This window comes from Crotalus tigris, unplaced genomic scaffold (genome assembly GCF_016545835.1).
Source record: "Crotalus tigris isolate CLP2741 ecotype Arizona unplaced genomic scaffold, ASM1654583v1 scf7180000018085.976183, whole genome shotgun sequence".
Taxonomy (NCBI): Eukaryota; Metazoa; Chordata; class Lepidosauria; order Squamata; family Viperidae; genus Crotalus; species Crotalus tigris.
The window spans coordinates 591088-608219 of NW_024096816.1; the positions used below are offsets into that span (position 1 = coordinate 591088).

At 34.8% G+C, this 17132-nt stretch overlaps 1 protein-coding gene across 12 annotated transcripts in view; it reads left to right on the forward strand.

Annotated features, from left to right (window-relative positions):
- Window positions 1-17132, forward strand: part of KIAA1841 (KIAA1841 ortholog) — a 36909-nt gene that overhangs the window by 6499 nt on the left and 13278 nt on the right. For 11 of the 12 annotated variants that reach the window (XM_039347556.1, XM_039347559.1, XM_039347554.1 and 8 more), the window contains 9 exons: window positions 5721-5907; window positions 7962-8055; window positions 10423-10661; window positions 13034-13092; window positions 14233-14393; window positions 15566-15652; window positions 15749-15859; window positions 16533-16656; window positions 16874-17026. In XM_039347556.1, the coding sequence (XP_039203490.1) occupies window positions 5721-5907; window positions 7962-8055; window positions 10423-10661; window positions 13034-13092; window positions 14233-14393; window positions 15566-15652; window positions 15749-15859; window positions 16533-16656; window positions 16874-17026 (1215 nt within the window). Of the gene's footprint in view, window positions 1-5720; window positions 5908-7961; window positions 8056-10422; window positions 10662-13033; window positions 13093-14232; window positions 14394-15565; window positions 15653-15748; window positions 15860-16532; window positions 16657-16873; window positions 17027-17132 lie in introns of those variants that run through there. The other variant, XM_039347565.1, reaches the window with a different exon arrangement.

Here is a 17132-nt window from a genome sequence, read left to right on the forward strand (position 1 = left end):
AGGACAAGAAGCAATGGATGGAAATTAATCAAGGAGAGAACCAACCTAGAACTAAGGAGAAATTTCCTGACAGTTAGAACAATTAATCAGTGGAACAACCTGCCTCCAGAAGTGGTGAATGCTCCAACACTGGAAGTTTTAAGAAGAGACTGGACAGCCATTTGTCTGAAATGGTGTAGGGTTCCTGCTTGACCAGGAGACCTCCAAGGTCCCTTCCAACTGTATTATCATTATTATTATTATTTCCCCAAATTTCACTCCCCTGGGGTTATAGGTCCTAGATTTTGGACACATTCTGTGAGTTAGCCAATTTGAGATAGCTTAATTCAAAAACTGTGGTCTTATGATGCCCTGTTTCACCTAGTTAAATGTCTTGAAATGAGAGTTTTAATACTATATACTATAGATGTACTCACATACATGCACATGTGCACACCAATACATCTGTATGCACATATATGACCCACCTTCCCTTGGAATAAATGCTGTGAAAAACTAAATGATATGTAGAGGTTTATCTTTCTGTTTCTAATATCAGGTATTGTTCAATTTTACTGTGCTAAGGAAAAAACTTGCAGTAGGACCCATTTTTCCTTGCTATCCTATTTCTATAATTTGGTTGAGCTCAAAATCATGTTATGCTATAATGTGTCTTGTTTATTGGTGGTTTAACCTGACATATATCTAGCTGTTGTAATTTTTAAAACATAGTTTATGGCTTAATGTTAGGATGAGCTCAACCAATATGTCTAATAACAAATCATGGCTTAATACTATGTCCAGTATTAGCCCAGTCCATAACTCAACCCAAATTCTCAAATGTAGGGAAATAAATATGTAACAGGAGAAAGGAGGAGTGACTGATTATTAAAATATACAGTATCTAGAATTACAAAGAGAAGCATAAGATTCAAATCATTCTTCAAAATTTGGGCCAGATACCATTTAGTACTGATATCATTTATATTATGTTGTAGCTTCTCAATACTATATAAGATTATTGCAATTGCAATTATTTTTAATTAAATTGAAGAGCCATCTCACTGCCAGTGACTTTGACTGAAATAAAGGGACCAATGTGTACCTTGCAATACTGGAGATAAAACCTGTATATTCAAATTTGAGGTATTCGTTGGCTGTGTGAATTCAATCTAATTGTCCATCCTGATCATTCTACAGCAGGGGTGTCAAACTGCCGGCCCATAGGCCAGTTGCATCATGCAGAGGCCATGCTCACCCCAGCTCCGGCAATGCAAAAAAAGTCACAATACGTTGCGACACGTCATGTGATGCAGCGAGTTTGACACCCATGTTCTACAGCAGCGGTTCTCAACTTATGGGTCGCGACCCCATTTGGGGTCGATCGCCCATTTTGGGGGGGTCGCCAAAGGCGGCAATCCGCCATTTTTCGCGGTGCCGTGCATGCGTGCTGCGCATGGGGGCGCCGCCCGCATGCACGCTGCGCATGGGGTGGCGCCGTGCATGCGGACCATGCATGGGGGCGGCGGCGCACATGCGCGCAGCACATGGGGGTGGCACCGTGCATGCACACCGTGCGTGGGGGAGCGCCGCGCATGGGGGCGCCGCCGCGCATGCGCGCCACGCGTGGGTGGGCCGCCCCCATGCGCACGGCCCGGCGCATGCGCAGAACGTTTGTGTGACGGGGGTCGCCGTCACACAAATGTTGAGAAGCACTGTTCTACAGTATCAACTTCCTTACAATAGATGGGTTGTATGTTTTTGGGAGTTATATTTTGTTGCTGTTTTTGCTGTTTTGTTTTATTTGTAAGTTTTTAAGAGTCAGACTAGATTATGATATGATGGAAATGTGATGTGTGTACAAGTAGTCCTTGACTTATGACTAATTCCTTACCAACCTTTCAAAGTTATGACAAACCTCTCCAGAGCTATTTACAACCATTTTCAGAGTTAAAATTACCATCATATGTTCCACAGTCATGTGATCACATTTTGGACACTTGGCAATTGGTCCACCTTTTCAGATATTTGCAAGGGGGAGGTCATGTGACCATAATGTGTGATATTTTTTCTAGTTTCCAGCACTTCCAATTTACTGCAAAAAAAAAAACCCATTGGAGAAAATTGATTTACTTAATGATCATGGCATTCACCTAATGACAACCACACAAATGTCATAAAATTCACATCACCTGATGCCTTGACTTACAACCATAACAACTTAGAATTGTAATTGTAGGCTCAATTACGACCATATGTCGAGGACTACTTTTATGGATGTTCAAGCCTTTGGAAAAGTTGTCAGGATGTTATGGCATGTTATCTGTTGTGGTAACATGCCCTGAAGGTAACCTGCCCTGAATGTATATTTTCAGATTTTATACTTTGAATTATTGGCAAAGTGATGTTCTAGAATAATGTTTCATGTTAGTTTTGCTGTCTTAGCATATTCTGTATACTAGTTATTGTCTTAATCACAGTTTATATATTTTCCTGATTTAACAAATTACTACATCCTGATCATGGTAATTTCAGTCATAATAAGCTATAATACAAAATTGCTTAAATGTAGCTTTTCAAATTTCCATTATGGCTTATGAATGGGGCCCTAGCTGAGAGATCAGTTGTATGCTACATAGGTCACTCACACATTTCCCTCAGAAGAATTTCTGTTTGTAGAATTGAGCAAAGCCTTTCCTCTGATGGGCAAAACCTCTTGCTCATCCCCTCATTTCCCCATCACTGCAGTTTTTTTTACCAAACTCTTTCCACAGTGTGTGTTTCCCCCCAGCACCTCTGAAAACTTCTTCCCCAAGAACCTGATCAGGCCCACATTTTGCCTATGTCTTGTATGGGCAATTTACTCCCTTCACTGAAGCCAGGACATGAAAGCAGCACTCTAAAGACAAAGCTCCAACTCCATCCAATCCAGCAATCAAGTTCTAGCCGCTCTTTGCAGCACCTCTGCAGTCCAGAGCCACATCCAGACTGATTTCTGACTACTGTTGATAGATCACATTTTTGGCTACTGCAAGGCCATAGCTTTGGCCTCATTTAATTCCATAGTTCTCGCATCTTGCCATTACTGTTGGGTCTCACTCCACCCTAGGTAAATTTCTTCCAGCACTCTCTGTAAGTCCTCCAGGCAGCTGAAAGTCCCAGGGGTGTTCCAAGGGTCTGTAAATACAATAGTACCACCCCGTGTCTTCCAGACAGTGGTAATGAAAGCTGTGGACTTTCCATCCATTGGAACAACAAAAGCTGACAAAAAACCATACCAAACTCAAACCTCCTCTTCAGCTCACCAAATAAGATCCAAAAATGGTTATTGACCAGGATTAACAATGGGCAGACTGTGACTTTCCGAATGCTGCTGACTGCAATTCCCAGAATCAGTAACCAGGGTAGGACAGGATTGCTACAGATGTAGTGCAGCAACATCTGGTGGGGGACAATTTCCCCACCTGAAATATACATGCGCTATGTTGCCATGAACAAGGAAAAGACTAGGGATATGCTGAGTTTGTGATACTAATTCGAAAGGCATGAAAGGGAAATTATTGTGATAATGGGAGAGTTCAGTTACATTTACATAAACTGGGTTCATTCATGTTCAAGCTAGAACAAAACCTCCAGGTTTCTGGATGCCTGTATGGCTGTACCTTAGAAAAGATGGTCTTAGAAATGACCAGAAGGGAGATAACTCTAGATTTATTCTTAAGTAATTACCATGGTTTGATATTATGTGTATCCATTATGGAATTGGTTGTAAATATCAGCTAAGTGAGGCAGTTAAATGAGTTGCACCTCATTTTGTGACCTTTTTTGCCACAATTGTTAAGCAAATCACTGCAATTGTTAAGCGAAACATGTGATCATTAAACAAATCTGCCTTCCCCCATTGACTTTACTTGTCAGAAGCCAGCTGGAAAGGTTGCAAATGATGATCACTTGACTGCCCTAAATACAGGCCAATTGCCAAGCAACCAAATTTTGATCACATGGCCACGAGAAAGCTTCAACAGTCATAAATGTGAAAAATAGTCATAAGTCACTTTTTTCAGTGCTGTGGAACTTCAAATGGTTACTAAATGAATGGTTTTAAGGTGAGGATTACCTTTATATAAATGGGGATTTTGGAGAACACAAAAAGTCATGTGGAAGGAGATGTCCCAGTTGGTGTTTGATAGCTGATTTTCAAGAAGCTTTTGACAAAATTATGGAATACTTTTGAGTAAACTTAGTAGAAATAAAATATCAGATACTATCCTGTTATGGATTTTAACTTGCTAAACAACAAAAAAGTAGTAGAGCAAAGTAAGAAATAAAGACCTTTAAGGGTTTTTGTTGTGATGGGAGCTTTTCAATTTATTCATAAATGATCTTAATTTAGGGAAAAATAGTAAGCTAGCCAAGTTTGCAGGTGATACAAAACCAATCTATTCTCGGCGATTAAAAACAAAAGTGACTGTGAAGAACTCCAGAAGGAAGTCTTTAAAATGGACAAATGGCCAAGCAAATGACAAATTTAATTCATGTAAGTATAAAGTGATTGTTAGGGCAACCTCTCAGTCCAGGTGCATAATATGTACATTGATGGAACCTAAGCTGTCTGCAATCATTCAGAAAAAAGAACTTATGGCCTTAACGGGTAGGTCAGTGACCTTGATTCAATGTGCAGCAACTATAAAAATGTAAATTTCCTACAGCAGATCCTTAGGACACTAAACTGTCCATGTTGTAAACAGGAAAAATTTCAGAAGAAGGAAAGTAGATTGATCAGAGGGCTTAAACATCTTTAGGAGAAAAAAACCGAATATTTGGGTCTTTAGCTTAAAATATAGGCGGTTGAAGAAGTACATAATGTATGGGCTTGATGATTAAAAAGGGTAGAATATGGAAAAAAGGAAGCCATGGAATAAGTGTAAAGAGAGGATAGAGTATACATGCTATAAAGAAGATTGGCAGGTACATCTTTTTTTCTCTTTTTAAAAAAATTCTATTTGTCACTTTTTTTCTTTCTTTTCTTTTTTCTTGAAATTTGTATTGTTTTTACTTTGCCAAAAACTTATTTTATAAAAATCAATTTAAAAAAGAAGGATAATTGAGTATATAAAAATTTTCTTCCTTTTTCAAAATATTAAGGGAGAAATTATCTAATAAAGTTTATTGAAAGGAGAATTGGACCGGGGGGAAAAAAAGTATTTTTTTTTGCCTTAGGATACTTAACCTATAAAATTCTTTGCCACAAGATGAATCACACCAATTTTAAAAGGGGATTGAATAAATTCATTGAAAAAAAATATGAACTGTTTTTTTTTCCTTGAAGATTTTTTATATCTAAGTTGAGTCTCTCTAAATCAGGCATGTCCGACCTGTGGTCCATGGGCTACATGTAGCCCTGGAGAGCAGATAGTAGAAAATATTTTTTTAAAGGAAGCTTGTTGTTTATAGACATTAACTATATTGTATATATTATATGCGGTCCAAGACAATTCTTCACTCAAGTGAAGTCAAAAGGTTGGGCAACTGTGCTCTAAATACTAGTTAGAGTAAACAATAACAGGAAAGGGATTTTTCTCCATTTCTTCAGAAGCATCTGGTTGTGAGAAAAAAATAGATGGATCTCGGCCTGGTTCAGGGGGATTTCTATTATGTTATTAATTATTGGTCAGCTCTCAGAATCATAGGTAAGGCAAGATGTGTAACTAAATATACTTTTCTCTATTATATTTTGACAGTGTGCAAAAAGGTTTGATGAGCTGAAAAGCAATGGAAGTTCTCCAGTGGATAACCAGTTCAATCCACTAATGGCTAGTGGTTTGAAACCTGTAGAAACACTAGCTGGTTATATTAAATCATCACTTCTTGATGCTCAGGATGAGTTACAAGAACCCTCTAATGAAAATGATGCAATTTCTTTAAATGGTAGGTTTTAATCACTTCTGCTGTTGTGTTCATAGAATTATGTATGTTATTTTTCTCCTGTTGATATATAGATTGCTTTTGACAATAGTTGGTTCACTCATTTTTTAGATTAAATTAGAATGGATTTTTAAAATTAATGTTGGATTTTTTTAAACTGTATATCCATTTTCTATTAAACATTTTGTGGCTTTAAAATAAAAAAATTGACTTCTTGCATAACTACCATTAAAAGTAACTAAAGTAATTAGTCCTCAAAAGTATATCATATTTCTGTTATGTATTAGACAGAACCATATACATTATTATATGCTAAAGTTATTTTGCTTTATGAAATCTGTATATGAACCAAGCTGTAATTAATTCTTTATCGGCTTTTTTAAAAAATAGTGCTTTCCAGGAATGTTGCCAATCAATTTATAGTCTATAAACCAAGGAAAGCTGTTTCACATAAACCATATAAGGAACCTATCAAGAATTTAATGCATATAGGTGTATAATATACAGATACTCCTCAATTTGGGACTGCAATAGGACTGGAAAATTAATCATTAAACAGTGCAGTTGTTATGTAAGGCATCATGTGATCACACCCAATTTTATTGTTTGCTCAGAAATCACGTGAGACTGACTGGTGATATCTTGCTGGTTTCCCCATTGACTCTGCTTGGCTGACTGTGCTTGTCAGAAGCCGTCTGGGAAGATTGCAAACAGTAATCACGTTACTACAACATGCTGCAACTGTTGTACATGTGAACTAGTTACCAGGTGTCCAGTTCATGATCATGTGATCACAGAGATGCTGCAATGGTTTAAGTGCAAGGAGCAGTCCTAAGTCAGTTTTTCAACACTATTGTAATTTGAAACAGTTGCTAAAGAAATGGTAGTTAAATGACTATTACCTGTAGTACAGTGTTTAGAGTTTGAACACAAGCTTTGAGATGTTCTCAGGGATGGCTGAGAAAAGGCAACTGAAAATGGTACCATTGCTACTCAAGATAGTGCTAGGTGCTCAGAGACCATGTCAAAATAATGTCATTGAATATGGTGATGTATATATCTCATTATGAAATCTTACACAAATAACATATGTGTAGGTCTAGAAAAATAAGGCATAACTAAAGAGCAGTATGAGTGAGAGAAAGCTGGTGCAAGTATGAAGGAGACAAACTCGAGCATGTTGTATAAACCACTGTGTGTGATGACAGTAAAAAGTGTGAGAAAAGAAAGATTCTACATAAGAATTATGTGGTAAAATCATTTATCTCCTCCTGAAAACTTGCTGATTTAAGTAAGTGAGATGGAAAGATTCTGTACGTTAGAATTTACCAGCCAAAACCTGATTACATATCTATTTAGAATATTAACATCTAGACAAATCTGTGATACAAATAACATAGATAAAGAGTTATCCCTCTTGGTATTGGGTGCTGTTCTTTTCAGGGATATGTTTTGTACATAACTTACTAGGAATCTTCAGTGATTCTATTTTACCTACCCTGTCGATAATCAGAGATTTAGTATTATCATTTTGGGGAATTAGAAGCACTATGTTAAATAAGAAAAACGCAGGCACATGACAGTGGATTTTTTTTTAAAAAAAAGTTCATTTGTACTTCTTTGTTCATTGGCAAAGAAGAAAGTATTTGATAAGGGCAGAGGTAACTGCCACATTATATTAACTATTATGTTATGCCTAGTTCAGAAGTGGTATGTTTATGTAAGCACTATGAAACCAAGAGGTTTGCACTTACCTTCCCATAAAACATAGTAGACAACATGTACTACATAGTGGCACATAAAATTATGCTGATTTTCCTTCTCTCTTGCAAGTGCAAATAAACTCTGAGATTAAAAAGATTTACTCCTTTCCTTTCTACTTGGGTTGTATTAATTTTTTAAAGAACTTTTCTTCTGCAAATACATTATAAGTATTCATTTAAAAATTAAATAACTATCACATCATCCTTTGACTATGGAACACTGCTTACCACACATGAGAAGTAACACACCTCAACATTATGACCTAATGCTTTTTCTCCCCACTTGTATTTAAGGAAAGTCAAGTATAGCTTCCTCAAGGAATTGCTCTTCAGAAAGTGAGAAATGCCCTGCACTTAAAGGTGGAGAAAATGCTGATGAAACTGAAGGGTAGGAAGATGGCTGTTCCATTTTAAACAGCTAGATTAACCTTAGTCTTTTTGCTGGATAGTTATATACTTGGACTATTTCTCTATATTTTGTGGAATTTCAGAGGGAGAAATTGGGGTTTCTGTGGGAAGCATTACATTGGCTTGCTAAGGGAAAATAACATTCAAAATATGTGTTCCTTGTGAAAAATAAATATGTTCAGATCTAAAAAATATTACAGATATTATAGTATCATAGCATTTTGAATTAATTTCAGTTTTGAAAATATTCTAGTTCTAGATCCCTTAATATTCATATAATTATAATGTGTTTTATAGTTTAGTAAAAATAGTATTGGATTATAGCAGCCTGGGAATAAAATTGGAGAAGTAAATGTTTAACCCAGGGTGACAGGAATACTGTTTCTCTGGGTCATCTTGGCAAATGGGATTATGGGATTCCTGTGTGTCATTTTTCAACAAGTGAACTTTGAAAGTATCAGTACCAGCTTTCTCTTTCATCTTTATTCAGTGGATCTTTGAAAATTTGCATACTAAGCTTTCTGTTAAAAACTCAGTTTTCTCAAGGAGTCAATGCACTGTAGTTGCCAACAGATTCATAGCAAGCCTATTTTTCCCTTGCTTGTGTACAGATTTTATCTAAGGGGAAATTTTCAAAAACGGTCTGCAGTATTCAGAAGTTCTATGACAAATTATCTAGGAAAAAAAATTGTTATCATTGATTGTGATTGTAAAACAGCCTCGGAAACTTTCCCTCTAGCCAAATGAGTTTTGTTAGGAGTGAAAGTTCCAGTGTGTGAGCAACATTCACTGTCTGCCATGTCTTCTTCATTCATTTGCATATAGAAGATGAAACTTTGAGTATCTTTTTTTCCTACGCAAAAGTACCTTTTTTTTCTTGTATCTCTTCTGCTTTCAAAGAAACTTCTGTATATAGGAATTTCTTTAAAAATCATATTGTAATTAGAGTAGATAAACACAATAACTCTACCTACTAGTAGATGTAATTTTATTTATTACATTTTTGTAATTAATAAAGAACTAAAAGAAACAATTTCTTGTGCTTTTTGTCTTCAGAAGTCAAACAGTATTCAATGGAATCTAATAGAGATTGGGTTAGTTGTTAACACTATTGGATTAGAATTGTGGAAACATAGATGAGAATAAAATTGGGCTAAAGAAAGAACGATGTATATTGTCTTGAGTTTTTGAAGGAAATGTATAGATAGCATAAAAATATGTCCAGTAGTGGAAAAAATTAAAATCCAGGCTACACACCTGGTATTTATTTATTTATTTATTTATTTATTTATTTATTTATTTAATCATTCATTCATTCATTCAATTTGTGTGGCCACCCCTTTCAACAAATAATTGTGGGTGATAAAATAAAAAAAAGAAAAGAAAAAGAATTACAATAATAAAATAATTAAAATACATAGCAGCCAAAAATAAATCAAACATAATTACTAAAATAACCAAGAATCAGGTCCCTGCGCACACTTGGGCTCCTGGCCTGGGCATAGAGCCATATTTTTAAGGATCTATGAAAAGTCAGCAAGGTTGGGGCCATTCTGATCTCTGGAGGGAAAATGTAACATAAAGCAGGTTATGACAGAAAAAAAAACCCATCTTCTTGGCTTTGACAACTGGCATTTCTTGAAGCCAATGGGATTCAAGCATGTCCTTCCTGCCTGACTTTTCCAAATGCTATTTAAGTTTTGCTCATAACAGGATCTTCGATAGTTCTTAAGAACAGTTCAGTGAACTATTAGTAATGAATGGAATTGAATTTAGATATTTCTGTTTGGGCAAAAGATTTATATGCAAATAACAGGTTTGCATGTACTATCTGCTACTGTATCTTGAGACACACAGAATATAAACAAATTAAGCATGTTCATAAATGTTTCACTTTGCTTAATTTTACTCTGGAGAAATGGAATGAAGCTATATTGGTCTGTTTCCTAATAATGATGTATTTTACCCATCTCCATAATTATGGGGAATTCAGAAGGCAAGCTTTTATTGCTTCTTATCAGACATAGATACAGTGTGCTTTGAATGCATGTTCACCCAGCCCATGGTCCACTAAGCCAAATATATTCTAGTATTCAATTATCCTTTTCCTACTTCAATGTTCCTTAACTTTTTTCATGCATTAAAAAGTCATTACAACTTGAAAATCTATGTTACTGTCTCATGAAAGCATTATTTAAACTATTAATGTGTACATAAGAACATATATTTCCGTAACAGTAAAATTGTACCTAAATTTAAACATGAACAATAATTTTCACAAATTATTCAAATATTCCAGATAATGAAAATAATATTCCTCCCTATGATTTTTCCCTCTTAAATAAAGGCCAAATATGGTGATCCATGTGTGTGATGAAGCAAAAAATCTGAAGGAAGATTTTGTTTGTCCACGTGATCTATTGATTTCTGAAATGAAGTACTTTGCTGAATATCTATCAATGGATGCCCAACGCTGGGAAGAAGTGGACATTTCAGTTCACTGTGACGTTCACATCTTTAACTGGTTGATAAGATATGTTAAAAGGAACACTAAGGAATATGAGGTTGATGAAATACCCACCTTAGGTAAAAGAAAATATATTCATTTTTGCCACAATTTTTTTTGAAAACCTGACTCTTACATCAGATGAAAAGATTGCAAAAATGGCTTTGAAAGGTCGTTTTCCTTTCCTGTTCTGCTTTTTATGATGAAAGTCTAATCTATACAAACAGGGAAAGCTGAAATAAGATATAAAGTTTAATGGGATTCATGTCTTACAAAATGATCATAGTACAAGTACTACACAGCTTAATATGTTAATAGTAGTTAAGAAGCTAGGGATTCCCATTTAACCTCCTTCATTCTCATGCATAAGTTCATCTTTTCCTTTTGAGAAATAATTATGCCCTGTTATTTGGGACTCTGTATACCAAAACCATTCCAACCAAATTTGGTATCTGATCCAGAAATTTGGTAATAATTTGATGTGTTCTGGTTTACTCCAATCTAAACTAAATTAGTGCATGGATTTGATGCAAATGTTTAGGAATGAAATATATCAAAGTTCCTAAAAATCAATACAGAGCTTTGTAAGTACCCTATTTTAAAGTCTGATTTCTAAAGGTTATTACTTATAACCTTTTTTAAAGACAGCATGTGAAAAACTGATAATAATAGCCTCAATGATGAAAAATATCTCCCCTATTTTAGGAGGAGAGAGAGAAAGTTTATGTATATATAATATACACATCTCTATATGTCTGCTTGTTGTGCTTATGCGTGTGTGTATTTATGTAAATAGATAAATAGTGCTAGGGAAGGGTAACAAAGGGTCCTTGGTGCTCTCTGAGCTTGATTGTTTCCTTGCAGACATTTCATTACCAAACTAGGTACCATCATCAGTGCTAGTTAGAGGGTGGGGTTTAGTCTCTTTTTATATACTACTGGTAGTGGTTTGCCCTATCAGTGCTGGTAGAAATGGTTTTGGTGGTTCCTTGATTGGGTAGAATGCTCTTGATACTATCTATCAAGATTAATTCCAGGAGCAATCAGTAGAAGATTTAAGTGTACACTCAGTTTTCCCCTCACTGAAATTCATGGTATGAATTCATTCTATATGATTCTGACTTAATCAAATAATTTTTAGCACTTTAGCATTTTTTCTTTTTTTAAAAAATGCTGTTCAAGTAGTTGTTAGTTCTCACTTATGTTCTGTATAGCACTTGTTAAAGTTTATATAGCATAATAAATGAGGCATATTTATTTAATTGAAACAATAGAAGGAAACATGCCGTCCACAGGCCCCATTTTTACTTGGTTTCCTTGTAACATTGCACTGCAAATTTTGGGGAGCAGCATTCTAACCTTAAAAAAAAGGTTAAAATGCATGCTTTATATTCCAAGCTTAACAACCATTTTGTCAAAAACAAACAAACAGTTCCCACCTTCATTCCTTAAACAGAGCAAACAAACATTTTTAGTTCTTCTCCTTTAGATTATCTCCCATGGCTCTCAGAGGCTTTGTCACCACCATAATCATTTGTAAGAGTTCCAGCTACATAAAGGTTGTCCATATGCAGTTTAAAACCAGATCTTTCCTTTCGTTTCCTTACCATATAAAGAGGGAAGCACATCTATTTTTAGATCACGAAGGATTTATTTCTAGGGTGGAAACTAATAGGCTAAGTTAGCAATGCTAGTGTGAAAATTACGGGTATTTGTGGGAAAATCGGGCTTTCCATAATATTGCTTTGTTTTCAAATGTGATTTTGATCCAGCTTTATTATCTGATCTAAAATGCAAACATTTTTAAAAACTGAGTGTGCTTTCATACGGTCTAATTTATAAGGGACTGAAGTTAGATATATCGAAGTTTGAAATTAGTCTTTTCTTCAACTCAGCTTTCAATATTGAAAGCCAATTCCTCTCTGAAAACAGACAATTTTGTCTTCAAACAAAGAGAGATCAATAGCTTGAAACTCAAAATTCCACAACGTGAATGTGTTTGTATAATACATTTAAAATGTCAGGATTTAAACTCTAAATCTTGCTTCGAGATAGTTACTTTCTTTCTTTAGTTTCTTAGCATTATGGGGCTTGGTTTGTCATAATAATGTGAATTGTAAAACCCTACACTATTATTTCTGGCAGCATGTTAGGATAAAAATTAGTAAGAAGCAAATAATTATTTAGCATTAAATTATTAAGCAATGTAATTATTTAGATATAAATGTAAGTAGAACTGAAAAGTCTAAATAATCCAAGGCCAAGTAGTTGATAAAAGGGCCCAAAACAAATCTCCAAACTTTCTCTTATTCCATTTTTATAGAACACAGATTTTCTGAAGCGAGACATCTTTTACAATGTTTCCTTTCATTTTTAACTAGTTTCATTTTAATCTACTTGCAATATTTGTAAATCTAATAACTTTTCAATTTGTTATCTTCTTTCTTTTTAGAACCAAGCAATGTCATTTCAATACTTATTTCCTCTGAATTTCTGAAGATGGACTCTTTAGTGAGTATACTCTAGCAATAAGCATTCTGTATCTTTGGTTGTTCTAAATTCATCTAGAATGAGAACATACCGCCCACAGAGCTGATCTGTATGGTCTGACATCCCACTATATTTTTTATTCCATCTTTTAAATAAATAAATAAAATGCAATGGTTTTGCAAGTGTTTTATCTCTGTGGTATTTGGATGTTATATTCATTTCAGAGATTATACAGAGATACAGTAGATACTGGTTCTCTTTGCTAATAATTATAAATTGCTTATAATTATCTTCTTTCTTCATATCTTTTTTTTAAAAAAAACCTTAAATTCTTTTATTCCAGATCAAATAATATTTGGTATTAAAAATGCCTCATGTTGGTTTTTATGGAGAAAAACTATGTGGTTGCTAAGAATCAACACCAGCTACATGGTATACAATAAATCCAGCTGACTTAAGCAGGAAGCTTAATTAACATAAAATCTTTCTTGATAAGTTTCTCTGATATTTCCTAAAGCAGGAAGTGTAGAAGTTTGTAGAACCTTTAAAAACATCATGATTTGCCTTAATTTCTAAGCTCTTAGAAAATGTAGACTGTATTTTCTAAATATTTGGTAAGCAAAGATAAACAATATATTCATTCTTTATATGCATGTCCCTATCTTGCAATATTATTATGCTTTACTTACAAATGTATAATTAAAGTTATTGATTAGTTTGAATAAGGTGCTTAAAAACTAGTTTAGATTTGGAGGTGGGACATGTTATCATCCAAAATAATAGCTTCATATCTGTTGAAATACTGTAAAAATAAGGCTATATGATGTCCAGTTGTATGCAAGTTATCTTCAAAGATTAATTAGTGCAGTACAAAATCTTCTTCAGTGTTAAGAATGACCAAACTTACTGGGATTGCTGGGATAGGAATCGCTCCACCCAGTCCTAGCCTCAGCCTGATCAATCCAGCAGGTTCTTCCCCAACTCTACTCCAACCTTAATAGGTAACAGTAAGTATTTGAATCTCTATATGTAAAAGTGTCCGAGTGATTCATTTTTTCTGGTCATTGGATCGTTCTAATGCTTTTCTTGGAATATGAAAATGCTGTAAGAAATATTTATATGACTATTCAGTAGTAAGTGAGTTATGTTTATGTTTTTTAGGTAGAAAAATGTATTAATTATTGCCACAAGAATATGAGTACAATTGTAGCTACGCCATGCAATATGAACTGCATTAATGCTAACCTACTAACCCGCATAACTGATCTTTTCACACATAATGAAGTAGAAGAGGTGAAGGACAAGAGAGATAAATTTAAGAGGTACTTTCTGAGCAAAACAAAACCTGACCGTTGTCTCCTTTCCTTTTGTATTCATATTATCATTAGTTTGAAAGAAATATTAAATGCACAATTGAGAGCAATATTTAGTTAATTACGATTGAGCTCCCAGAACAAAGTTTGAGCTTGAACAAATCATAAAAATTAGATCAATTAATAAATAAATAAATCCTGGCCTTGGACATAGCACACTCACCCAATGGACCACGCCCAAGGAACTATTAATGTAGCATTACTCTATTCTTCTTTGGTCAGATTTCATCCCGAGCCCTCCCAACACCCACACCTTTATTGTGATTAGTTCTGGGCATCACACTTTCATAGTATCCTGAAAGTTGGAATTGTATGAGACTTTTTCTAAGTCAATAAAAACTATCAAAGAAACTAAGCCTTGGAAAGAGGTTTTAGCTTGAAAAAAGTGACTGAGGAGGATGTTAAATATCTGCAAATATTTGAAAAGATGTCACATAAAATAAGTCAGAACTGTGTAGGAAACTGAACATAAATTTCAGGAAAACAGATTTTGGTCTATGATTGAAAAAACGTTCTATGAGTAAGAGCAGTTTGACATTGCAACCAATTACCCAGAGTAGGATGGCTTGGGCAACATTTAACAGATGTCTTTGTCTATTAAGCAAACTGATAGTGCTTTAGGGTTTTTGTTTTTCACTTTCACAACGGCCTTCTTCCTATCATACGCAAACTAACAAAAATTATACCGAGTTCAAATGGTTAGGAATCTATTGAGTTTGTGAATAGCAATCTCCTTACCAAATTGTATTAACTATTGAATGGACTTTCACTGTAAGCTTGTGAATTTTGTTGTGAGGGTAATTTCAAACCTTTGAATATGGCAGAGTCACTCTTTAGTGCTCAGCTAATATTCAGAACCATCTGGGCAAATTCCTTGCTCCATCAGAACAGTATGACTTATGTAACTGAGTTCAGATTATTCTCACTATCAGGAATTAAGAACTGAATACAGGAAAGAGCAAAACACCATGCAAGGAACCAGAATCACTATGCAGACTTTTTTTTTTAAATGGCTGCAATATTATAAGCACTTTTCTTCTCTGTTTGTAATGTAACATTTAGTATATGAATGAAATACTTGGTAACTCATTTTTATGAGTCTTTTTTTTTGTAACTAATAGCAAACTTTTCTGTAAGAAGATAGAAAGACTGTTTGATCCAAAGTATCAGAATGCAGATTCTAAGGGAAACGCTGCAACCCTTTACAGGTACAGTGCTCTCCACTGATTTGCACTACCTTGCAATGTGTTCCATAGCTCACCGCAGTTTTGTAATGTCATTCTCATATTTTTGTTTTTGTGCAGGTGTTACTTATGTAAGAAACTTCTTATTAAGGATACTGAAAGAAAAATTCCATGTATTCCTGGAAAGATTAATGTGGATCAGTATGGAAATATACTCTATATTCACATAAGGTGCTTCAAAAAGTCATTTTGCAGCAACATTTTTAGTGTTTTTCTCTTGACCTCTTTTAACGTAAGCTATAGGAAAGTTTTAGTTTATAAACTACACTCCGTCTATTATTCCAGCTGACAGTTTTAACCAGGTGCTGTCTAGGGAACAATGACTAGGGAACAATGACTTTTGAAATGTAGATTAGTTAACAAAATAATTTAGCAGGTCAATGTAATCCCTGTTACTGGCTCAAATATATAATTTACTTTGACTGAAAACAAAAGGTAGGCAGGGTCACACTTGGGTTACTATTTGGATGGGAGACAATGAGGAAATGCCAAGGCTTTATTCTAGATTGGGAAGTCAAAACAGTTCCTTGGAAGGAAGCAGTGGTAAACCACTTCTATATTGTTGTCAAATAAATATGGATATGCCAATGATATTGTTAGAATTTAATCTCCATCCAGAGTTTATATTTTTCTCCCTACACTATAGTAATCAACACAAAATGATGATGTTAGCAGGATACAGGTGAGATGTATGAAACGTTGCCAGTCATTAAATTAGCACAATAAGAATCACTCAAAGAAAAGATGAAAGAAAAAAGAACTATGTTTTTTCCAACCTGTGCAACAGTAACCAGTCAGAATTAAAAGCTAATTCTCTAAAACGGCTGCTCATTTTTTTGTATAGAGATAAAACTTGGGATCTCCATGAGTATCTCCTGAGTCTTTTTGAAGAATTAAAATCATGGCGAGATGTATACTGGCGTCTTTGGGGAACTATTAATTGGTTGACCTGTTCAAGATGTAATCAAGTGAGTATTTTTTAGCCCCCTCAAGAGATTTTTAGTTGTCTTAAAATTTATACAGTAGCATTTTTGAAGAAATATATATTTAAGCACAATGCATCAGACAGTCCAGTCTGATTTGCAGCCTTTTCTTCTTTTTTAAGCAAAAAAAAAAAAAAAAAAAAGACTTCAAGAATGGTAATTGTGATATTATATGTTTGTTGCTATTGGGTGTCTCTTGCAGACTTTCCTGTGCACTGAGTTTTCACATTGCCAATATCATCCTCAACCAGTTCTCTATCCTGGTGTAGCAAGTTCTCTTGGTTCCACTGGTACCGGAATGTATCCCTGCTGTAACCAAAAAGCTCTTAGGTTTGATCCTGCTCCTATTCCAAAAGTATGTATTTGGAGGAAATCTTTTGAGATCATCCTGCTCCTGCCACATAATTTATACCCTTAATCTCATTCCAGCCCCAAGACTTTGTTGCCCTTTTAATGAGCTA